The sequence below is a fragment of the Saccostrea echinata genome, unplaced genomic scaffold, assembly GCF_033153115.1.
Source record: "Saccostrea echinata isolate AGI-Se365-2 ecotype Australia unplaced genomic scaffold, CSIRO_AGI_Sech_v1 ptg000056l, whole genome shotgun sequence".
Classification (NCBI taxonomy): domain Eukaryota; kingdom Metazoa; phylum Mollusca; class Bivalvia; order Ostreida; family Ostreidae; genus Saccostrea; species Saccostrea echinata.
In genome coordinates, this window is record NW_026889805.1 from 20,842,764 (window position 1) to 20,869,080 (window position 26,317).

General features: G+C 32.2%; 2 protein-coding genes across 3 annotated transcripts; one reads left to right on the forward strand and one right to left on the reverse strand.

Moving 5' to 3' along the window:
* Positions 1-1,237: 1,237 nt before the first annotated feature.
* Positions 1,238-15,030, reverse strand: LOC133173765 (probable bifunctional dTTP/UTP pyrophosphatase/methyltransferase protein). The gene is made up of 6 exons (XM_061308792.1): positions 14,903-15,030; positions 13,374-13,511; positions 11,426-11,529; positions 7,176-7,240; positions 6,616-6,742; positions 1,238-1,456 (listed from the first exon to the last, which is right to left on the reverse strand). The coding sequence occupies exons 1-6, from the start codon at positions 14,990-14,992 to the stop codon at positions 1,321-1,323; spliced, it is 660 nt and encodes a 219-aa protein (XP_061164776.1). The 5' UTR covers positions 14,993-15,030; the 3' UTR covers positions 1,238-1,320.
* A 210-nt stretch (positions 15,031-15,240) lies between these two features.
* On the forward strand, positions 15,241-26,170 carry LOC133173763 (protein ABHD18-like). 2 transcript variants are annotated; one of them, XM_061308791.1, is made up of 12 exons: positions 15,241-15,320; positions 15,791-15,921; positions 16,542-16,626; positions 17,361-17,461; positions 19,529-19,607; positions 19,889-19,973; positions 20,881-20,908; positions 22,499-22,637; positions 22,970-23,059; positions 23,450-23,551; positions 23,715-24,172; positions 24,554-26,170. In XM_061308791.1, the coding sequence occupies exons 2-12, from the start codon at positions 15,836-15,838 to the stop codon at positions 24,606-24,608; spliced, it is 1,308 nt and encodes a 435-aa protein (XP_061164775.1). In that variant the 5' UTR covers positions 15,241-15,320; positions 15,791-15,835; the 3' UTR covers positions 24,609-26,170. The 2 variants fall into 2 exon arrangements, with proteins under 2 accessions (XP_061164775.1, XP_061164774.1); XM_061308790.1 differs by having other exon boundaries at positions 15,247-15,323.
* Positions 26,171-26,317: the final 147 nt, after the last annotated feature.

Consider the following 26,317-nt stretch of genomic DNA (forward strand, 5'->3'; position numbering starts at 1 on the left):
AAATCAATGAAGCGGAATGAAATGCAAACTTGATCTGTAACTCATCAAGATACACTCACATACCAAAAATCAGCTCAATATCTGCAAGCGTTTAGAAGAAAAATGCGGAAAACCAAGTGGGACAGACTGACAGACAGACAGAGGGACAGACAGACAGACAGACAGACGGACGGACAGACTCAGAGGAAACCTATAGTCCCCTCCGGTTTCACCGGTAGGGGACTAATAACAGGAAAGGAGAAAAGTATGATTGGACCCCTATATCATTAGTCATGTGCTCTACCGACTGAGCTACCCAAGCCAATATCCATGGCCCAACCATTACATAGCTAATTTCACAAAAGCCACACAATGTAAACAATGGCTAAAAAAACATTTTTACCACATTCACAATTGGATTTTCTTAAATTATTTGGAGTCCAATATCTAAATTAGAGATAACAGAGCTAACACCTAGTTTTTGTTGTTGTTTTTTCTTTTCAAATGAATCCAAAAATTATTTCCACCTAAATTTCAATCTAAAATCTGAAACTCCATTGTAAATTAAACCCAAAATTAAGAACAAAAGTTAAGGTACATACAAAAGCTGATTTCAAAAAATCATCACATCTGGTAAACAACCATCTAGCTTGCATCCCAAGGTTTTTAGTATGGTGAGGCCATTCCAATTTTTTTTTCTATGTTTAGCGTCCACGTGCGCCTTGGTTTTTGACACCCAATATCAGAAAAAACAAACAAAATCAGGAAACCTGAAATTGATTATTCTGGTTAAAATCTTTAAATTCTGTCATTTTCTGTAATGATCTGTCTACAATATGTCATATTACTAGGTATATTTTAAGCATTTAATACCTTGATTTTGCCAAAGTACAGATCTTTCTACGAGAAAAATAAATTTATGAAATCAAATTCTTTAATTTACCATATTAAAGTCTGTGTTTTACTTTTTTGGTCAGTGTGTTTTTTGTGAATAGGTATGTAGGTTTTGAAAGATGGGTGGACATAAACATAGAAAAAACTTGGAATGGCGTAAAGTCTGAGAGAGACCCAGTATTTACTATCTTTATCCAATGAATTATAAATGTTAGATTAAGGAATGCTCTCTCTTGTAGTAGGAAAAACCAGATTAACAAGATGGTGACAAACAATCTACAATTGGCTGCAAAAGACTTGTGAATCTTGCAAATAGATTTGCACTCTTCTTGTTACTGTATCTTAGAGAGCAGAACAAAATTGATTCTTTGTGAGCACAGGGATAAAATGATTTATTTATAGTATGAAACATTTAATGAAATGCAGTTAAGTACATGAAAATTACTGTCATAATTTGCATATATTCCGAAGTTCTACACAAAATCTGTGAAGAGGAAATCCCATGACATTGAAATAATCTCCATGGATGCCACTAATTAAGCTTCCACCAATGGCCTGGATTCCGTATCCTCCTGCTTTGTCCCTGAAATTTTTTTAAATGTCTCAATTAAGGTAGTAAGTGTACCAATATAAAACTTAATAATTATACCTATGGTCCTTCATGACTATATAATTAGAGTTGAACTTCAGTATTTTGAACATGGTCCAACAACCTTGAATACCATGGATATGTCTAAGTGATTTGGAAGTCCAAACCCCTTATTCTTTAAGTATTTTATCTTGGATATTTCAAATGCTCTGATGTCTCGGATGATTTTTCTCAGTCCCATTGAGTTTGAGATAACTAGCTTAGACTATGTATTGACAAGAACATATATTTTTGATATGCTTTGCCAAACAAGACAGTGTCAAATACTCTTCTCTTTGTGACCTTGACATCATGCTGAATCAAGGGTACTATACAAGAGGCCCAAGGGCTTCAAAGTGCTTTCTGAAAAATTGTCCAACCCTACTACTTCTATTCTAAGCCTCTTAGTATCCAGAATATATGTATTGAGAAAAAAGCCTTGAAATTCCAAAAGTAGGTCACCAAGACTGACTATGTTGAGTGATTCTACACCTCTTACCAGAACAAGAAGTCTGTGAGCCAATGCTCACTAATAATACCCCCACTCTGATGTGAATACACAAGTTCAGTTATGGACAGACACAGTGATAATCAGGAAGTGGACATTAGATCTTTACAAAAATGAATCCCAACATATGGCATCCTTAAACGAAGGGTGTGCTATAATTTCAAGCATCTGTGATGAGTAGTTGCCGAGAAAACTGCGACCAAAATTTGTCATGTATGGTACAAACAGACGCACAGATAAACTTGAAGTTGACATTGGATTCATACAAAAATGAATCCCAACAAATGGCATGCCTAAACAAAGAGTGTGCCAAAATTTCAAACAACTTCGATAAGTAGTTGCTGAGAAAACTGCGACCAAATTTTGTTATGCATGGTACGGACAGATGCACAGATAAACAAGAAGTTGACATCAGATTTGTACAAAAATGATATGGCATGCCTAAACAAAGAGTGTGCTAAAATTTCAAGCATCTGCGATGAGTAGTTGCTGAAAAACTGCGACCAGAATTTGTTTTGTATGGTACAGACAAACACACGGATAAACAGGAAGTTGACATCGGATTCGTACAAAAATGAATCCCACCATATGGCATGCCTAAACAAAAAGTGTGCTAAATTTCAAGAATCTGCGATGAGTAGTTGCTGAGAAAACTGTGACCAAAATTTGTTATGTATGGTATGGACAGACGCATGGATAAACAGGAAGTTGACATCGGATTCGTGCAAAAATGAATCCCACCATATGGCATGCCTAAACAAAGAGTGTGCTAAAATTTCAAGCATCTGCGATGAGTAGTTGCTGAGAAAACTGTGACCAAAATTTGTTATGGACAGACACACAGCTAGACAAACAGATGGACGGACAGACAGATACACAAAGGTGAAACAGTATACCTCCCTCTCCTTCGGAGTGGGGGTATAAATATTCAGACAAAGCACTGAAATTCCAAAAGTAGTTACAGTGACCTACTTTTGTGGTTGACACAAAACAGGACCAAAGTGAGTCAACTAATAAAGTTTGATGGTTGTAAGCCTCTCAGTACCCTTAATATTGAGATACAATTATGAAATTTCAAAGTAGGTCACTGTGACCTACTTTCTGGTTGATATAGTCTGTTGACCTAAGATGCATCAACAGATAAACTCTGCTGACTGCTGCCAATCAGTATCTGAAATATGATGTAAAGGGGTAAAAAATATTGGTAACTAAAGAAAGGTCTTGTCACAAGGAAAATGCATGTGAAATATGCCCTGGCACCAACCATTCAAAAGTTATAAGCAAAGTTATTTTATTTTTTTTTTTTTTTTGCAGACAAACAGACAGACCGATTACAGGCCAAAAACTGTAGATAAATAAACAGAAAAGTAGTGGTATATGCAGTCTACGGATGTACAAACAGACAAACAGATGTACAAGCAGCCAAAGACAAAAAAAGGCTATGCAGACATTAATTTTGATGACAGACATTTCCCCAGTTGTATATTAAGGTTCATTGACTCTCTGATAAGAGAGATAACTCACAGTGATAAATGACTACAGGTGACTCTTCATGTCTCCAACTCCAATCTCTAAAAGTTCTTGATCTCTCAAAGTAAAACCCTGGTCCCGTTTTTTCCCTCTATATACTGTAAATCACTTTTTATTCGCAAGAACTTTATTTTTGCTTAATTACGCGAAACGGTGTGCTTGCAAACATTTCATTCTCGCGTATAGAAGTATTCCTAAAAATTATATAGAGCAATAGCCACAATTTGTGAAAATTTAGTATTGCTAATAAAGAGTCAATGACTATTTCAGGAAAATAAGGTGTCGCAAAAATTTAGTGATCTACAGTAACTTAGCAAATTTACTCCCAATCTCTCAAACTTTTGATCTATCGAAGTTCTCTATCTCTCAAAATCCTGTTACACATATTTCATTAGGGTCCCGCAAGGAATTGTGGGTGCCCTATAGTAATCACTCTGTCTGTCTGTCTGTCCATCTGTCATTCTTCTGTCCACAAATTTTCTGTTTTTTTTCTAATAACTTTTTTTGGGGTTGACCAATTAAGTTCAAATTTGGTATGTTGGTTGAATAGGCAGCAAGACATATTTTGATGCTACGTTTGGTTCTCTGTGTCATCTGGTTTGGAGCTGGGGTGGTGGGGTAGATTCCTTAACTTTATATAAGAGTGAATGGGCAAAGAGAGATAACTGCGGAGAATTTTCCTATTGTAAACTATGAAAGACTGCAATGAGTCTCTTGGAATTAATTAACTTTCCTCTTGAAGAAAATCCAAAGCATTTATCTTTATCTGTCACACTGAGATTAATTAACACCTCTTTCTGCAAATGAAGTTTGTTCTGAAGTTAAGGTCAATTCTGAATGATATAATGTGGATTTAAATAATGTTCATACTTTATTTTGGTAAAATATACAATGAGTTATGATTTTATTGAATTCTAAAAACAAGATGTAGATAAAGATATCTTTTTTATTATTATTTTATTTTTTTCTCTTTCTTTCTTTTTTTTTCCTGCCTAATATGTAAATTCAAGAATGCTATTTATTTTAACAGGTATTCATTTAATAACCTCAGTCTATCATTGCTGAAAAAGTTCTTATTGTAAACTTAGAAGAAAAGGATGAGAGAGCAGTACAATTAATCCCCTGGGATTAATTATTTTGCTGGTTGCAGAAAATTAGAGGGTTATCTTTCTGTCACTTTAAGATTAATTAACACCTTTTTCTGCAACTAATGTTTGTTTTGAAGTTAAGGTCAAGCCTGGGTTATATTTGCATTCACTGAAGGCTGGCATTTTAGAAAACACATGCTTCATTCTTCTTTAAATAAACATTTAATTGAGTTATTATAAATTTGATGTTTTTTACTGCCTTATGTAAGTACAAGGATACAATTTACAGGTTGTTGGATATTTAGGAATTATCTTGAAATTTTATAAATACAGTTGCTGTTGCTTATTCTTCTTCATATATTTTAAAATTTTTGTAATCAAGTAAAATTCTCATTCCTTAATCTGCACCCTTACATTTCTACCCCTCAGCAGGGCCCTTGCTGACTGGTCAGATTTCTAGTTGTTTTTTACTCCCAATCTCAAAGTGTTGATTGTGCATGTACACCAATCAAGCATGTAATTAATTTAGCTAGGACTTACCTGGATAACAGTGAATGTCGGGGCTAGAGTGGATACGTCAGTTTACTTATGTGACACTACACCTATGGGTCGTCCGAGGGTTTACAATTAAATAATTGTTTGATTGGTCATTGACAATTCACAAAAAAAAAAAACAGATAGCCGTTCATAACTGATTTTGCCTTGGCAGTCAGCGAGATGATGATTTTGAGAATGTAATTTAGAGGCATGGCAAATTTTTTTTATAAATTACAAACTTTTGTTCTATTTCTACACAATGTCAGTAAGGTACAATTGCATAATGTTTCAAAATTCAATAAATGAATGGAGATACAGAGAAATCGGTTGTAGCACCTACTGAACTCTGGGGTATCTGGCATGCTATTCATGCTATCTGCACCAAATACATAGAGGATATTCAATGTTTTGTAGATGAATATGGAATTTATTTCACGAGTGGGACAGTATTTTTTTTATATTTTCACGAGTGTGAAGCACGAGTGAAAATATAAAAAAATCTTGTCTCATGAGTGAAATAAATTCCATATTCATCTACAAAACATTGAATTTTCTGTTTATTACATTTTCTTTGATTTTCCCTTTGCCTCTGTCTTTTCTTAACACAGTGTCATAGCTAGGCTTGAATTCATAGTTGAGCGGTTGAGACGTCATAGCTTCATAGCTTAGCAGTAGTGAGATTGAAAACATTACAAAGCATGGATTTTAGCAACATATTTGGGAAGAAATTTGCAGTTTTGGCTCTATTAAAATGTTTAGTTACTATCTCTATCTTATGACAGGCCAGAAATTATTTTTTACTTACTTTCCTTTCACACTGTGAGAGAATATCATTTTGGTATCCTTTCACACTGTGACAGAATATCACTTTGGTATCCTTTCACACTGAGAGAATATCACTTTTATTCAATAAATAAATCACAGTATTTCACTGTTGAAAATGTAATAATATCTTGAACGTAATGAAATCAAAACAATAAATATTAAAACTGAAAGTTTTGTTCTTATTTAATCAAGATACCGTCTTTGTTGTTTGAAATCAAGTGAATTACCAGTGAAATACGAATGAGTTTTCAATGTGAGTGTTTCCAGTAAACATAATAACAGACCAATATTATGATTGGACCTGAAAATTACAGATTTCTTTCCCTTTTCAATCTCTCCAACCCCTCTATCCTTTGAACTTGTTTTAAGGTCCCTTGAACTTCAAGAGATTGTGAGTCACCTGTATTATTCCTCTGTGAAACTGTTAACTTATTTTAAAAAGGTCACTGTGTAGAGTTTACCCACATAGGTAGGCTGAAATTGTGTGAAGTCTAGACCTAATCATAATTCTGATTTTTCTCCGAAAATTGTATCAATTATAGCAATATTTCATGTGAGTGAACAGAGAGATGATGGACCTTTAGTAAATAAGGTCAGTAGGAGGGAAAGCATATACATGTACTCACATAGCTTCTCCTGTTTCAACATATGACTTGATGACATTTTCTGGCAAATCAGGCATAATCACTTCTGACACCTCCTCAAACTGTGTGATATCAAGTCTGTCATCTAAAGAAACTCTACCCCTGAACACTGCAAGAAAAATACATATTATAGTAGTTTTTTCCTATCAACTGTTCAGGTGTTAATGCTATTTTGTCATGTTTATCTGTATAAACACGACCACCACAGTCCAAGGTATCCACAGCCAAAATATGCGCACTGGTTTACAAAAATCAGTGAACATCAAACTCAAGCCAATGGTTTTCATTACTGTCACTTCATCAGTCTAATTTATTATGTTTATTTTTGAAAAACACATCCCCAGAAGACTTTTATAAAAGATGTACTAATATGGCACTCACTCTCTCACCTTTACGAAAACACATTTTGAGGGATTAAGACTGCATGGGCAATGCAAAAGATGTAAGGAGAACTAATCTTACCCCATTGATTATTTTACTAAAACTCTCTTGCATTCACTTATATAGTTGATTTTGGTGTCATAACACACATTATAACTTACCATCAGAAGATTTAGGAGTGACCAACACCACACTTGTTAGAACCTTGTGACTGTTTCCACTTAAACTGTGAAAAAAAAAACCAAACACATAATTATAGACAAACATATATCTTATCAAAATTGGAAAGAAGAATTCCTTTCTTTTTAAATTGCAAACAGAATTCACATTCTGTATGTGATTTAAGTAGGAATAAAGCCCGTACATAACACAAAGACTGTATCATACAGAAAATGGTTTTCATTAGGGATGTCAATTTTGTCCATTTTTCATATTCGAATATTCCATGAAAGTATTCGAATATATTCGAATATTCTATAAAATATATAAATTCTGGTTTATTTTAAATATGCATATCCTACTCTCATGAAAAGTTCATAGTAGGTAATCTTATATTGGAAGTAAAAATGTATGAAGACTTAAGTAGTTGTAAAAATGTATGAAGACTTTTGTAGTTGTACAATAAGGGATTCCATTTGATATTTGTCAATGTTTTAAATAAATAATTGATTTAAATGTAGAAAAAATATAATTTAGCAAATGATACGTGTATATTTATAGTAGTTCCAACTGAGAAACCAGTCGTCTTACCAAAGGCAAGATAGTCGTATACTGTTTAGATTTCAATACGTGTAATTAATTGCAATTATCAGCCTAATAAAAGATATGATTATTACCTTTGATACAATGTTTTTTAGAATATAAACAAAGATTTCCATAGACAATTTTCCTACGTAATTAACTAATTTCCCGATGATAAATATAAAATTCAGGTTTATGTACAACCCCAGATAATCAAGTAATTTACACATTTATACTGAAATTTAGCCCTTTAAAATATTAATTACAGACTAATTCTATCGGACATTCATTCAATGATCAATTAAATTTGTTTTGGTAAGTATAACTCTTCATGTCTTTTACACATTCTAAGAAGGTTTTAATCTTGTTGTCCTCGATTTAGATCCGATCGTATTTAACTAATAAAAACTATGAAAGTACCTTTTGTATTATACATAAAGCATTATTGTATAATTTTTTAACACCTTATTCAAAACAAAATAATTTAGTAGATCTATAAGATAAGAAAGTATAGATCGACATTGATCGCTAGTAAATTAAACAGGAAGAATTCCAGCACTGTTCTAATAAAAATTTTTAAATCACAGTACTTCTTTTTATGAAATCTGAAAAACACCAAATATTCGAATCTTAAATTTATATTCGAATATCAATTCATCGAATGAATATTCGAATGTTCGAATATTCGTTGACATCCCTAGTTTTCATGCAATAAATAATGACAGCTAAGTGTATCCTGAATCATATTATCCTATTATACATCACAAATCACAAGAAGGTCTATATATTACATGCTGAATCACAAGAAGGCCCATCCTAAATCACCAGATGATGTTTATAAACATTGTTCAATGTATAACATCTTGACCAACAAGAAAGTCTAGTATATATTACATCCTAAGTCACACAAAGATTATATATATATATATATATATATATATATATATATATATATATATATATATATATATATAGAAAGCACTACAAAAACCAAATTTCAGAGCGGTCCGGATTTATTTCTTTACTACTGATTATAAAATTCAAATTCAACATGTAACATTGTAAATAAATAGTGTTTGGTAGTTTAGTAGTATGTTAGCCGTTTTTGTTTTTCTATTTCCTTTGTTTTTATGACTTCTTAACTTTTTTCTTTGTCCTGAGGAAGGAACAGGGCGTACTGAAAATTTGACAATTTCTATTGTTCGTGTCGTTGGTCATTTTTATTGCTTTATATATATATATATATATATATATATATATATATATATATATATATATATATATATATATATATATATATATATATAGTGGCGCCGCGGTAATCCGGACGCCAATAATCCGGACGCTTCACCTTCCGGACGATATTTTCTGGGAACCGATTTTTTCCACGTTATTCTGTCTCATTAATCCGGAAATTCGCGTTCCGGATCCGGACGGTCAATTTCTACTACAAAACGTAATATTTCATTGAAAATGACTCGTTTATCCGGACGGTAATTTTTCGAGGAACGACTTTTCACACCTTTCTTGCAGTAGTGATAATTATTGTAAAAACATTGTCCGTGGAGTCAGTTTGAAGGCGGTTACCTGTGACCTCTAAACAATAGCGTCTATAATTAGCGGGTGTTTACCTCAGATAAAACACACGTCTTTTATATTATAAAGCCCGAAGAATTTATCTTATACTGTGCATTAATTAAATATAAATCCGTTCAGAATAGAATAAATTGATAACGGTATATAAATTTATGAGAATTTTGGAGAGTTGTAAATAATTTTTTTTTACTGAATAATAAATCACGAGATTTCGTTGTGGTAATGAGTTGCGTAAGTTTATCAAAATACGATTTTCCAATTCTCAAAACGTACATTATTTGAAACGGTTTTTTTTCTTTTCATAAGACAATTCACTATGATACAAAATTCAAGAAAATATATTTCTATTTAATGCACTAAGAAATACGTAACTGGCATTAGTTATAAATACCGATCACGTTTTTTCAAGGTATATAACTTAGAGTTTATAGAAAAAGTATTGATAATCCTGAATATGGCTTGTGTTTACGTTGAATGTTTGCAATACGTACACTGATTACAGTATTTAGTTACTTACTTCCCTATGTAGTGAATATACGCGGTTAATCATTTGAACATTCTCAATGGTGATAATGAACAGTTCTGCTTAATATGAGCTTGAATAAATAAAAAAAAATGTGCCGAAATAAAACAGTAGCAGATCAAAATTTGGTCAGCCCATGTAATAGAAGGCGAGTAAAGTTTCCTGTGTTAGAAGAGGAAGTCTCAACATAAAACTGCCTATCCATTTTTCATCGTGTAAATTACATTTTAATTTTTTTCTTTTTTAAATATTAATTATTTCTTTTAAAACTATAAGAATAAAATCAATATGTCAAGGTAAAATAAAGGTGTTTTCTTTGCCTTCACATTTGACACCACTATGTTCATATGTACATGCTTTGAGATGGTACGTCTTTTAAGAAGTGATTCACTTATCCGGACGATTCATTTATCCGGACGATTTCGTTGGGGACGGAGGTGTCCGGATTAACGAGGCGCCACTGTATATATATATATATATATATATATATATATATATATATATATATATATATATATATATATATATATATATATATATATATATATAATAATAATATATTATAATAATATATAATATTACATCCTGAATCACCACAAGGCCTTTATAATCACCACAAGGCCTTTATAATCACCACAAGGCCTTTATACTACATCCTGAATCACAACAAGAAGCCCTTTATACTACATACCGAATTAAAAAGAAGGCCTATATATACTACATCTTGAATCACAACAAGAAAATTAATCTATGTATTACATTTGAATCACAACAAGAAAATTAATCTATGTATTACATTTGAATCACAACAAGAAGGCCTATATACTACATACTGAATCACAACAATAAGGCTTTTATAGTACCTAATGAAGAAATGAACCACAAGAAGGCTTTTATAGTACCTAATGAAGAAATGAACCACAAGAAGGCTTTTATAGTACCTAATGAAGAAATGAACCACAAGAAGGCTTTTATAGTACCTAATGAAGAAATGAACCACAAGAAGGCTTTTATAGTACCTAATGAAGAAATGAACCACAAGAAGGCTTTTAAAATACATCCTTAATAGAAACAAGGCCTATATATATAATACATAATGAACCGTAACAAGAAGTCCTATATACTACATACTGAATCACAACAAGGAGGTCAATTTACTATACCCTGGAAACAAACAAGGAGATCTGTATGGCTGAAAACCAGAAATTCTTTTTTGTAAGAAACCACAAAACTTTAGCACCTTAGAATTAAAATCATAGTAAACCATATATTGACTTCAGGTGCAGTCTTTCTGGAGAAGATGTGTCATGTTTAAATTATGCAGTATGGCCCCATTTCAGCTGAATTGTCCTAAGACTTCCACAAAACAACTACTGGTAAGCATAATTACATCAAGCTGTGTTATACCAAAAGCCATGACTATCACAAACATAATTACACTGTGATTCCTTTTTCTATCGCCTTCTTCGTTAACCTAAGCCATGGTTATGCTTCTTAGCAATAACAGGCAATCTTTTGGCAAAATAGTGTTGTTTCTTTTCTTCTAAATACCTAGTGATCATTTCAATAGCATGGTCTTTGCTGCTTGGTTTCTCAAAGATGTTATTTCCATTGGTGACTATTGTGTCAGCTCCTATGAGTAGGTCTGGTGAGGGCTACAAGTAGATTTTTAAATACTGATTAGAGTTAAATTATCAATTCATTTAAACAGAGTAAAATATTTATGAAATTTAAATTTCAAGCCTACTTCTTATGAAATATAACATGTATCAGAGGGCTTAATGAGTAAAACAAGGGAAATAAAAATTAAATAAATACCCCTGGGTGTATGATGTACTGATAGGGGCACTTGCTCCCTTAACTTTCCTTAACTCTCATATTCTATTTCATCATCTTATTTTCCATTTATTAAACTCTGCTTTCTTTCTTATTTCTAATTATGAAACTAAAGATAACAATACTCTTTCAAAAAATAGGAATGATGGTGCAACGAAGAAAAAATGTTTTGGATCAATCAGAATCATACCAAGATCTAATCTAAATCTGGGTCCCCCTGAACTCTGGACAGGTTATAAAATCTACCCACAGTGCTGTCTGACACTGATGAATGAATCTGTCTGACAACCCCTAACCCCACCTCTTTATTTAAAAGAATGCATGCCCTCCAACATACAACTCAGAACAATTGCGGACTGGTCTTCAACCTGTCAAATCAGCTAGCAGGGAACATCAAATTCAGCAGTTAGGGAGAAAATGCTATGGATCAGATGAGGATTTGAACCCTGGTCAGGTGTCCTCCAAACTTATGATGTGACTTATACAGATAATAGAACCTTCCAGACATCCACAACAGAAAACTGAGAATTTGATAGTTTAACAGAAAGAATACAGACATGAGGAAATATTAGGACAAATGTTAGCAGAGCAGGCTTTGATATCAAGGGTAAATAGTGAAGATAGTGTTTGTAATGTTATGATGCAAGACAAAGAAATTCTGATGTGTAATTTTGTCATAGCATCCAGGACCTTTACAGGAGCATTGAAAAGTGTATATTTATTAGGGATGTCACCAAATAGTCGACTATTCGACTATCAGTCGAATGGACTGATGATCGAATAATGAAACAACATTCAAATATTAAATAAATGCAAGAAAAGGGTGATAAAGAAAAGGAATTCTCATCTCAAAATTGAAAAAGTGTCCTTCCTCAAACCATAGACTTACTGGAGCTCAAAAACAGTTGCAGCTGATAATTTTCCACAACAAAAACTGTTGACTGATTTTACAGACAAATTTATGAATGACGTGATTTATGGGAAATCATACATTTTGAAGAATTACCAGTGTAAATCTGTTTCATTTAAACATCTTATCCTTACAGTAAGTGCCTGTGAACATCTGTGTGTTATACAGGCATTTGATGGTACTTTTTATATGAATTTATGTGAAAGTTATTTTGAGTTACCGTTATAAATTTGCTATGTACCAATGAAGTTTAAAATAAGATTTTGTTTTCAGGAAATGTTCCAAATAATAGACTAACGTTTGAATAATGTAATCGAATATTCAACTAAGGAACGTAAATATTTTGATATCCAGGTTTGGGTTGATAGTGCAATGATGATGAAGCAATGGAGCGATGGTGTGAAAAAATGATGATGATGCCATCACAGGAATCAATAGCACAATGCCACAATGTGCGATAGCGATGACATGATGGTGCAATGGTATGATAATGATGAAGTGATGTTCAATATTGCTTCTTTGTGCTATCACACTATTGTCATCTGTCACTGCATTGTCGTGCATCATCATGCTATCACATTGTCACATCAATTTCATTTTGCCCTCACTTCATTGTTATCATGCCATCACAAATATCACACCATCAACCATTTAGTCAATGCTCAATGGTGCAATAGTAAACTACACAGCTCTATCTGGATTCCATACTAAAGCATGCCCTCTATAAAGAAATTATACACTAAACCTACATACCCCGCATGAAAATAACCTTTCCACCACTTCTAAAGTCTTCTGTTTGGCAGTTTCTCTGACATACTCTAAAGGACTTGAAAAGGATCCTTTGTCCAAATTTTCTTCAAAGTTTGATTTGGCTGTATCAAACTTCAAATTCTAAACAAATTGAAAAATATTCATATCTTACTTAATAATTCCATGAAGTGTAAAAAATTCAGCATAAACCAAAATAAAAGGCTTGCTTTGGATTTATTAGCCTCAAAATTTTTTCATATCTGTAAAAGGATCTACAAATAGTGGTGTGATGGTTTTTGTATTTTGTCTATTTTTAACTATATATTAGGTATTTTCCCTTTATTATATGTATTGTTAGTATTTAGAGTAATCACCCTTTGCGCAGAACCCAGCTGGGCTTCGGACCTGTCCAGATTTCACTGTTGACAAATAGTGTCGTCAGGTAGCCTTCTATACAGTTCAGGCTAGATAAAGTTTGTTTCCAGATGTATTTTAGGGGCAGGGGCTAAATTAATGGTAATTACTAAAAATCACACTCTCCTTGAATCATTTTCTATAAATTTTTTTGTCAAATTATTTGTACTATTTAAGCTTTTTACTAAAATACAATTATTGAAAACACTGGAAATCTCTCATCCTTCTTGATGATTGGATATTATACGGGAACTGAACCCTAGCCAGTCCTGTTAAAAGTATTTATGCACATCAATTAAATTTTGAAAAGGGAGATTTACATGTAGGACCCACTTCTCTCGCATTAAGAATATGCTCTCAGTGTGATATGCAGGAGGTTGAAGATGTGAACATCATATTTTCCATTAGTTTGTCCAAAATAGAACAAAGGTTACAATTAAAGGAAACCATGTCAAAAATCAAATACAGGTTGTATAGAGAAATACTGTATATACTCGCCTATAAGTTGGTTTTTTGGGAGTTGTATTTTGGACCAAAACTCTTTGTCCGACTTATAGGCAAGTTATTTTAAAAAAAGACTGGTATTTTAGAGAGTCAATCCCTCTAATAAAAGCTTAAAAAAATACAACCGACTTGTAGGCGAGTAAATACGGTATATATATTAATTACCCAAGTGAACGCTGTTTTCGAAGAAATTTAAAAAATATGTATAAACACAAGACTTTCAGTGAAATACATCTATATGTGACAACTACAAGTACCAGGGACAGTGAGGGATTCTGTATTCATTAAAATCAGATGATGTAACCAAAGAGACACATCTAAATTCGATTCTCTCCACATTTTCATAATGGACCAAAATAATCAATAAAATTAAGAAAGACATAAATTTTTAAATGATGCATAGATATATTTAATGTCACTTATTTATAAAAATTAGAGGTGTTTTAGCATGTTTAGGGGTTTTTGGTGTACGGTATGCAAAACCAAACAATATTTCACTATTTGATCATTGTCATATATATATATATATATATATATATCACTCAATGCAGATATCCAGCTGATCAGATCTTTGACATATTTCCTGAAAACACTGAACTGATAAATTGACTTACAATGTTTCCTAAGATTTGTTTTCTCCTGGGAGAACTGCTGGCTAAAATTATTTTCTTAGAATTCAGCTGATGTAAAATTGGCTGTAGCATGCTGTCTAGAGTCTTGCAGAGATTGCACAACAAGAAAAGATAACCCTATGTTTGATTTAAAGAAAAATAACAACTAACAAGAAATATTGATATGTTTTTACAAATGTGGTATCCATATACATTTTTTTTAAATATAAAGGAGAAATACCTGATTAATACCGTAAATGGCAGAATAAATAATAGAAATCATATCGTATAAAATTTACGAATAATTCTATGAGCGAGTTAACAACAAGCCCATGAAGGAGTATAACAGAGGAAATTCCAGTCAAAAGGGTCATGCCGTTGTTTAGCAGTTGACAACTATTTCTGGATCTTTTTATAGTTTGTGGTAACTGAAAATGCAATTGTTTATGCTTTTTATGATGGCATAGTTCTACCACCACATTTCAGTTAGTTCAGTAACTTTGGAATTGAAACTTTTTATTCTTTTCAAATGTTCTCTATTTAGTTGATATTACAGTGTATATGTGTTCACAGGAGTTTGCAATTTTATCAATGAAGTAAAAAAAAATCATGCGGATGACAAGCCATGAGCTATAGCGAACACTTCGCTCATCCCCACAACGTCAGGGATCCTGAGTCAACACGTTGCCGTTGAGTAAAAAGGATACATGTTTTAAACGCAAAATATAAATACCATGTTTTATAATTTAAGACTTATTTATGACTGAAATTATGTTACATAAATTATGTGACATAACTATCTTGGATTTCTAAAGTACAAGGGCAGATTTATATGTCATTATCAGTTTTCATTGCATTGGTACCATCTGACCAAATAAATTTGCATTTTAGCACATACACTTCTCTGATGCCTCAGAAAGGTGTAACAATAGAGGGATGAGTGCGTTTGACAGCCTTTTTCGAAATTTAATCCTTACAAGTCAATTTGTGAAAGGATGGGGGCAACCAAAACATCTTAAAAGGTTTATGATTTATGATTTAAAATGTCTTGATTTATTCATGTGATTTCATTTTCAAATTGTGTTTAACGTGTCAATTTAAAAGAGTGAAAAAAAATGTGGAATGGGTCAAAACTTTTGGAAAAAAGAAATTGGATTAATACTCTGTTTATGTGGTGAGCTCTACTCATATGCAAGTAGTTTGCATGTGTAAATATATTCCTGTAAGACATCTCACTGTATAAACAAATACAAGTACATGCAAAAAATTCTCAAGTGAAAATTACACCTTCTCAGGGGCAGGTACAAATATGTTTACCCATATCCAAAAGCAAATATTGTGTTTCTTGATTGATAATAGCTTTTCACTAAACCTTTTAGTTGTCTAAAAAATTACAAGATTTATAGATTTCATTCAGATTTACTCACAGTGCATAAAATCATAAGCAAACACATAGATGTAAAATATACTTTTGCTCATAGAAGCAACCTAGGTCATTAGTACATACATTGCTTCTCATGAGAAAATATCTTGCCATATAAACTGAGTATATTATAATTATTATTTTATTCATCAGAGAGCATGACTTATGTTAGCATATGTAAATAAAAGTGATGTTGTTTTATATATAATATTTGACTAGGTTACTGGATCTTAGGAAAGTTTTATCAGTTCGGGATGCAGCATACAGTTTGGTAGACAAAAACCATAAAGTAAACATATTTTATGTAAGTTACTTGTATAAAACAGCATATCTCTTGTTTCTTGTAGTTTCTCTAAACAATATATGTACAATCAAACCTTGTTATCTCGAACTCAATGGAACTTAGAAAATACTTCCAAGATATCTGAGGATTCGAGATATCCAGGGTAAAATACTTAAGGAATAAGCATTTGGGACTTTCAAATCACTTTGACATATTCATGGTATTCGAGATACAGTATCAGTGTTCGAGATACCGAAGTTCAACTGTATATGCATTTGACATGAAATGTTACATCATATGGATGGAAAGAAAAGTTGTTGAAGATTTATATTACTTTAAATGTTGCATATTTGGAGAGGTATGGGCATATTAAAATAACTTTAACATTGACCATAACTTTTAAATTATGCATGGTAATGTCTTCATTTGTGGTATACCTGTTCTAGCAATAAATGATTAAATAACTTCAGATGGTGTAAAGGTTATATTCAAAGGTTAATAAAAGATTTGCCATCATGGGAATTTGATTTTTTTTTTTTTTTTTTTTTGTTTGTTTTTTTTTTGTTTTTTGTTTTTTGCATTTCTTCTGTCAAAATTTATATTTTCTTTTAAGACAAATAAAATACTGTTAACACCTATAAAATATTCTGAGTTGAATTGGAATTGATATATAAACTTACTGACATGTTTGTTTATGTAATTGAACATTTTGCTACAGGAGATGTTTGTTTATGTTACTGAACATTTTCCTACAGGAGAAAGAAGAGGGAAACATTAAAGTATTGGAGGGTGAATTTCACTCACCATGGGATAGTATTATCCCAGGGGTCATGCCAAATGTAGTCAAAAATGCCAGGTAAAAGCAATCACAGTTAATCGTGATTATAATAAATATGCTTAATATAATGAATTCACACAATGATTTCATTATCTATGGTTTTAAAATATATTACAGACTTAGAATATATTACAAATTAAATCTGTAAAAAAAATTGTATTGTTCATTCCTGGCACTTCAGTATAAGCATGATTACTGCAGGGTTCGACACTTACATTTTTAGGCATTAGTCCGGCCGGACTAGTGCCTCAATACTTTTACTAGTCCGCACGCGATTTTACGAGTCCGTCAAAAAAAAAAAAGAAACGTCAATGTTTAATAACGATTAAGGAGATGGGTGAACATGACGAGCGATAAGCCTATAGTGTGACAAACATGAAGATGAAAAATTAAATTTCAATTATATCAAAAATTTTCCTTGTTATTTCGTCTAACATAAAAATATACTTTACGTAAAATCTCTACAGTTTGCAAAAATCCCGCAAAGATTGAAATTATTTGCCTGTGAAATATTTGACACACACAAAAACGGGCTAAAAGATTCATTTTCTCATACTATAATACTACTTTTCGATATGAGTGGGTCTTCGCTCCACCTTTTTGAAAGTTAATCCTCAAAGTTTGCATAAAAATATACATTTTTTGGTTACCAAAAATATGGAGCAATGACCCACTATACATTAAAAATATACTTTCATGACATAACATTCGCAGCTTTTCGAGAAATACTTGAAGTCCATTAAGTCAAGGGTGATATCACAAACATGATTTAAATGCCACACTTCATCAGGACTTGTGTAGTCTAGTGGTTAGTGTGCTAGTCTCGAAAGAAAATGATACTCAGGATTTTTATTGCTAGGGTTCGAACCACACGAATACCACAATAATTTTTTTTAATAAAAGAATAAATTTTGCCGAGAAAATTTTCCTCAGAAAAGTTTTGTTTATCATAATTTCATAAATTTCAATAATGAGAACATTACTCTAAATACTAAATTCACAAACCGAACATGATTTTTATATATCTGAAGCTATAGGCTTTCTGCACGCTAAGTTCGCCCATCTCCTTTAAAATACCCATAACAATGTATTTTTTTTTTTTTTAAATAAACAAAGCATTTGTTAAAATCTCGCGATCAGGAAGTGCGATCGTATTCCCGATCTCGTTCTGTTTTCTTTAACGTTACACATCATCCAAAACATCTTTATGTGTTATACTAAATCATGATCGCTAAAATATTTAGTTTCATATCAATCAGTCCTAAAAGAAAGCGCCAAGTTGGCTCGGATTTACTTAACTACCCGCCAAGAAGGTAGAAAGCTAAAAATACATGCGGGGTTTTCCAGTAAAAGTAGAATCGAACATCGTTAATTTATTCAATTTGTTTTCCAGAAATTTTTATTGGTCCGTTCGGACTAATTAGCCACAGATTTTATTAGTCCGAATGAAAATGTATTAGTCTGAGACTAACGGACTAACGTTAGTGTCGAACCCTGATTACTGTACACAGACTCTTCCTCACCTTTACAATATATACAACACAGACCTGACATCTAGCTTTACAAAGTAAAGTCATTGACTATACATGTTTAAGCTTAAAGTCAGACTCACTGTTAACAAGTTTAACTTGGACCCACTGTTGACAGGATTAATACTTTGATGAACTGCTGACAGATTTTGTGTTGTTGTGACCCACATTTGACAGGTTTTGTGCAACTGTGACCCACAGTTAAAAGACTACATATAAATCTGGTCCACTGTTGTCAGATTTAATATAACTGTAACCCACTGTATACAGCTTTTATTGAACTCTGACCTACAATTGACAGATGTTATGTAACTCTGACCCACAGTTAACATATTTTTTGGCACAGTATTGACAGGTTTATAACACATAAATCTGGCCCAGTGTTTGAGGTTGTTCTGACCCACTGTTGACAAATTTTATATATCTCAGACCCACTGTTGACAGATGTTATATAACTCTGACCCACGGTTAACAGATTTTTTTTACCTACTATTGACAGGATTTAAACATATAAATCTGACCCAGTGTTTAAGATTGTTCTAACCCACTGTTTCAGGTTTCAGATGATACTCCCACACAGGTGGCAAGGCCCAGCTCACCCTATTTGTATTCATCATGGAGGCACAGGGGATCATGTATGTCCTTACTTTGCTTAATTTTAAACTTGTTTTCTTAAAGTCTTTAATTTGTTAATAGAAAAAGTAAAGTAGAGAATATAAATGCAGAGCAATTAAAGAAACAGTTTGCTGCTCATTCAAAATACAAGTATTTTGATTTATTTCTTTTAAATTCATTAATAATATTGGAATATTGTTTAAATACTAGTCAGTAAAAGGTACCTGAATTGTATTTTGTAAATTACATTTTATTTGCATGAACTTCCCTTACAAATGCAAACAATGATTTTCTGATGCAGGGTTACCTATTGAGAAGAAGATTAATGGCTGAACCATTATTGAGTGAACATGGAATCGGCTCAATCATAATTGAGAGTCCATTCTGTATCCTTTTCAAAATTAAAGATCCAAGTTCTGTGTTAACTGTGAAAATCTTTGCATGTTTTATTGTTCACCCTCTCCAGTGGAACACCCTTATTTTGACTACAAGGCATGCTAGTACATGTACTCAGGAGCGGATCCAGGAATTGAAGTTGGGGGGGGGGTGCAAAAAGTATAGGCTGGGGGCTTCTGGATTCTAAAGATTTTGTAGAGTAAAAATGAGATCTACCGAGTAGACTTTTATATTTTCTCAACGAAACCATAATTTACGCTAACTTTGACAATTATAGAGGGATGCACTGGGTGTGCCCCCCTCCTTAAATCCGCCACTGGTACTGGTATCCCAGTTATATCATAAGTTTGAGTCTCAGTGTTAAAACCTTATACCAATGCGTTTTACACACAGGGTGCCAATGTATTGGAGTCAGTCTCTTTGTTTGCAAGTTTAATACTGCATGTGCATGTTTATAAATTTTTGAAGTAAAAAGGTTGGAAACTACATTAACTAATAACTTGTGATTAGAAGTATTATTGATCTTGAAAGAAGGTCGTTTGATCAAAGTCAGATATTGTTGTCTTTTCTATATCCTTGTAATGGTAAAACAATAATAGTTAATCATTTGAGCAAAACTTGCATATCAAAAGAAAGTATGTGATAATCTTGTTTATATGCTATTTTGTCTAGCCTTTAATTTTGTAATGGAGATATATTAAATCTCATACTTTTCCAAAAAATGGCTGATATGCTGTGAAAAACTGACCTAAGATCAAATGGATACGGCAAAGTGAAGAGTCTGGTTCAAAAAATTATATTTATGTCCATGGTACCTCTGGATCACTGTTGCTGGAGTTTGTTTGTATCCCAGTTTTTTTCTGTAGTTTGGATGATTTTTCTTTAACAAAACATTAGATGGGACCAGAAAACCAAAGGACCAATTGTAAGTTCCAGATATAAGAGAAAGGACAAGATAAGCTAAGACCTCTTTTTGGCCCCTGGTTTGGGATGTCTTTTAGAATGATGCAACAGTTTATCAATAAACATAGAGCACAAGCTTGCCTATCTACCAAATTTATATATTTCATACACTCAGATGCATCTTGTGTATAAAAATCTCGGATAGGCAAGCTTGTGCTCTATGTTTCTTGAAGAGAAAAGTATCTAGAATTTGACAAAATTTCACCAGAATTGAGGAAATTCGGGAAAATGTCCTATTTCTGCACCCTCATGTGGCCTCCATGTAAGCTTTGAATCAAAATTAGTGCTGGTTTTAAAATGAGCATCATTGTAAGTTCTTAACTAAAAACTATCACAATTTTAACTGTGTTTTGATTTTTACATCAAATAAGGGGCCAAATTCGGTCGTTATCATACCTTGTCCTTTCACAATGTTGATAATTGCATCATATTATAAAGTAAAACTTGACTTTACAAACACAGATGTAGCAAATAAAAGGATAAATACTTTTTTTATTCCTGCAACATTCCAAACAATTCCATGTAAAAATTTTACGGTTATAACGAACTCCAATATACACCGTATATACTCGCCTATAAGTCGGTTTTTTGAGAGTTAAACTTTGGTCCAAAACTCTTTATAATCTGACTTATGCGCGAGTTCTAAAAAGACTGGTATTTTAGCAGTTCAGCCCCTCTAATTTAAGCTTAAAAAATACAATCGACTTATAGGAGGATCGACTTATAGGCGAGTATGTACGGTACTAATTTTCTGATATCGTGTGTTGATTTTGTGTGAATAAAAAGAAAATTTAGATTTTTTACAGCAATTTTTTTTAATCCCAAAATTAAAAATATTATACTAACATATAATTTTCACAAGTATAATTTTAAAAAATTTTAAAGGATTAAATTGAGCTTTATGAGATTTGATCGTGTGAGCAACTCGTATGCATATCCTGATAAACTTTTAAAAATGACACATTATTTTTATATGCATTGTGACTGAATTATAACAATAATATACTACATATATTAAATTTAAACTTAGGAAATTATTTTTTTTTTCTTCAAATTTCTAAAATATGAATTAGTTCTTTTAAACATGTTGACCACTTATGATGTCATTTTAAATTTATGATGATCATTTATGACTTAACAGGGAATTTCTAATCATGTGATGAACCTGTTTTTATATACATGTAGGTTTAAATATGGATTGCTCAAATAGTGTTATATAAAGGAAAACAATTGCAGAATCAAATGTATATATTTGACTTTATTAAATAGCAATTTTTTTTCTCTCATCACCAATTGTGTTTTGCATGTTCAAATGAATGCAAAAATATATCTAGATTTTATTTGTACTTTAATGACTGTTGGCTTATTGAAGAACAAAGTTAAATGACACCAAATTAAATTTGACTTTATGAGAAGATAAATTTGCCTTGAAACACAGCACATGTACAATGTAATCTGATTTCTGGGTAATATAACCACGTGTTAACATTTCGTCAAATTTTAGTCTGAATAATTTTACAGTTGTGAAATGCCTGACACTTGATTTTGACAGCCGCTCCAGCCTACAGAATGTGAGCGATTTGATTGTTATGGGGGGTGCTCTGATGTTTGAGACGGTTGTTCTCCTTCACTGGTGCGAGGAACAAGGATGGGGACCATTCTGTTTGACTGGCATTTCTATGGGAGGATTCGTAAGTAGAATTAAGTCTGGTTTGGTTTGAGGTGAATCATGCATTTGATTACACAATATTGATAAAGGGAAGATTAAGAATACATGTATTACATATTTATTATTATTTAGTATAGTTTATCACCACATAAGTTAAAATGAATAACTAATTCAAAGAGCGTCAACTTTTTTTAATAGATAGTTACAAATATTCTAAATCTAGTTATGTATACAGGAAGTTTAATGATTTATTTCAATCATTAAAAAATGATTTATTGAATTTTAATATATACATGTATAATATTTATTTATTATCTATATATAATATTAATAAATTTTAATGTATATTTACAGATGTCTTCATTAGCTGCAACAATTTGGCCAAAACCCATTGCACTGGTACCATGTTTAGCAGGAGTAACTGCCTCTCCAGTGTATACTAGGGTGAGCACCGAGTCATTCATGTAAAAGGATTCATTGTGTAAACCGAGCACTCTATAATGATCTAGATTAATCAAACATCATAGGTGGAAAAATGAACTCCGATTCTGTTTTGAATGAAAGTACAAATGCACTCAACTTATTGAAAAGGTTGAATAAATGATGGTTTGGTTTTCTTGTTGTGTTTGTGGTCTTAGGATTAGATTGAGTACATATAAAGTTAAATATTTGATATGTTTTGATTTAAAATTTTTTTTATAAGTTAAGAACAGAAGTTACACATTTTGACTGTTATATTTACATCAAAGAAGATTTTTTTTAAAAAAAACTCTGTATTTTTGTTTGTTTGTTTTTTTGTTTTTTGTTATTTTCATACATTTATGTTCCTTTCAGGGCATTCTCTCAAAAGCTGTAAGATGGGATGTTTTGAAAAATAGCTATTATGAGGACAAAGAATATGAACATGAAATCAGAAAGATGCTAGTCTCTCCAGAGGTTTGCTATTGTTACTGCTTCAATTTTTCAAAGCGATTGCAATTAAATTGAATTTGATTCTTAAAATTAGAAACATTGATTCTGTAGACAAACCACTAAGAAGAAGTTAAATAATTGTTTTCTGTGTGAAGTACTGCTTAAGCTTCTTTATTTCTTGCTGTAGAGAGGAATTAGCAGATTTTCATCTAAAGACTACACTGTACAAGATTACCATAAGGATGTAGAGAAAGCTCTACTGCGCATCAAGGAGGCGGGATCACAGGTGGACAGTATAGGGACTGCTATACGACAGTTAAGAACTGTGGACGACTGGAAAGCTAAATCATTTTCATCCATTTCTCATAATATATCTCAGTCCAATGTAATCAATAGAAAACAGTTGAAGTCCTTTGATGCAGAAATACTGGACTTTATGTGGGAAGTGATGGAGGAGTTTACACACCTGGGAAATTATTCCTCTCCAGTGGACACGTCTATTATTTTATCACTTGTGGCTGAATCAGATGCTTATATACCTCGTGATAATGTGATGACCCACCAGGACTTGTGGCCAGGTTCAAAGGTGAAGGTCATTCCTGGAGGTCATGTGTCATCAGTAGTCAGCAGTAGGCATTTATTCAGGTCAGTTGTTTTATTTGAAAATTCCTTAGATAGAGTTTGATACAATAAAAAAAAATAGACAACTGATTTAGTACTGTGTTTGAAGAAAAAGCAAAATATGTAATGTACTACAGTTCATGTAATTGATTGGATTTTATAAAGATTTCCTGATTTTAAAGGCAGCAATTTAAAATTCCTTCACATGTGTTAATTTTCTGGAATATAGTTTAAGATCATTGAATAATTGTTTGATACAATTTAAAATATTACATAAGCTATGTACAAGTGGTCTAAAAGATATTTCACAAATTATTTCAAGTAATTTTGTATACATGAAATGATATATTTGTGTAATTGTTTGTAATATTTATAGTGATAAAAAGAAACTTCTATTGTTTGTAGACAAGCCATTGTTGAGTGTTTGGAAAAGCACAGAACTTCTCAAAGTATACGTTGATACTTTAATAGTGTGCCAAATTCATTATCCAGCAGTATTCAAGGTTGTCATTGCAAAATAAAGAACAATGTTCATGTATTTCTTTGTCCCCTGCATAGCAGAGAGTGACACTTAGGGATCATTTTGCCTGGCATTAGTCACATTCTAGAGTCTGATATTTCACTTATATTGAATCTTCTCATATAGAATAGTCTTCCTGATCTTCTCATGTTAATTTAGTTAGAATGATCTAACTGTGTCTCGGGACAAGCCCTCACCACATCTATCGTTAAACTGGATCCGTAGGACAATTTCATTTTAACGATAGAACGTTTCTATCTACGTTAAATTGACCTTATGGACATTGAGGGGGGAGGGAGGGGGGGGGGGCATTCAGCAGAAGATAGGAAGTCAAGTATAGCATGATAAATAAGTTGTGACAAGAACACTGATACATGTATTGGTGTTTACTCTTTGATCTTTGAGCTTCTGTTCAATGCTAGGGTGAAACCAAGTTTCATGTGAACTTTGACCTTTTCAATTCTATTTGACAGATGAAGTTATATAGAAACATTCATGTCATAAATGATGCTATCACAGGTGACTTGTTGTATGTCCATCTTAAGACGGGACATATTATGTTATAGCATTCATGTCCATCCATCTGTCTGTTAGCTTTTTTGTGTCCTGCTCATAACTTTAATACTATTGTCAGCTGATACATCTTGGGTAGAAGGTGTGTCATGCATTAAAAGTAGGTCGCTCTGACCTTTAATTAAGAAGATGCTATGGCCAAATATAGAAAAATCCTGTCTGGCTCATAACTAGAAAACTATTAGGCTTGAAATCATCAAACTTGGCCAATTTATGCATCTTAGGTAGAAGGTGTGTCACAACCTATTTCAAGATTTTAAAAATCTCTGTTTTCAACAGATTGACATAAATATGCATTTTTATTGCAACACAGACTACAAAGCAGTTAGTGCATATCCTTTCATCCCTTGGGAGTAATGAGTGGACATGCTTCCAGTTAAAGATTTAATTAATGAGTTCAATGTAGGAACGTTAGCTGTCTCAATCATTTTTGTTAGAGCATCTCTGATCAAGCAGCTCTTATCTGTATCCTTTGGGAATGAGACAGAAGAACTGCTTGTCAGTTTATAGCATACATGTATGTCATTTGTTGGCCAGCCTTTTATTTTCAAAATTAATTTGATATAGATTAAATTGTTAAGACTAATTTGATATTGTTTAATATGATATTTTTATTTACTTTTTTGAAAATATCAAACAAATGTAATATTTGTTATAATAAATGCCTACACTACAGGAGATGTATAAACATCAGATATTATCAGGAATGGAAAAATCATGGAAATCTTTGAATGATCAAGGTTGACATGATTTTCTTGCACTTTAAACTGTTTATGAAAATTAAACAATATTGCTGTGACGGGGCACTTTATGTGTTCCTTGGAACAATCTAGTGTTTTAACTGTGATCTGATTTATACTAGAGACTATTTTTGTGATTTTTTATACCAACGTTTGAGTTGAATAAACAATGATTTGTAAAACAAACAATTTTTAGATCATTTTTTCTGAACAAGAAGTAGAAAATCAAATAATGTACATTTCTTCAAAATATCAACTTTTCAAAAGAAAATGATGTATACATACTGTAGATCACTATATTTTCGCGGCACCTTATTTTCGCAAGATAGCTGTTTG

Bases quoted from the DNA above. Each gene is read 5' to 3' on its own strand.
- LOC133173765 (XM_061308792.1), bottom strand. From the start codon at position 14,992: ATGCTACAGCCAATTTTACATCAGCTGAATTCTAAGAAAATAATTTTA. The intron at 7,241-11,425 runs GTATTTAGAAGA...TTTTTTTCACAG, and splicing joins GCTATTGAAATGATCACTAG to TTTAAGTGGAAACAGTCACA. The intron at 1,457-6,615 runs GTGAGTACATGT...AAAAAATTTCAG, and splicing joins GTTGAAACAGGAGAAGCTAT to GGACAAAGCAGGAGGATACG.
- LOC133173763 (XM_061308791.1), top strand. From the start codon at position 15,836: ATGAGTGCGTTTGACAGCCTTTTTCGAAATTTAATCCTTACAAGTCAA. The intron at 19,608-19,888 runs GTATGTCCTTAC...TTTCTGATGCAG, and splicing joins ATGGAGGCACAGGGGATCAT to GGTTACCTATTGAGAAGAAG. The intron at 22,638-22,969 runs GTAAGTAGAATT...GTATATTTACAG, and splicing joins GCATTTCTATGGGAGGATTC to ATGTCTTCATTAGCTGCAAC.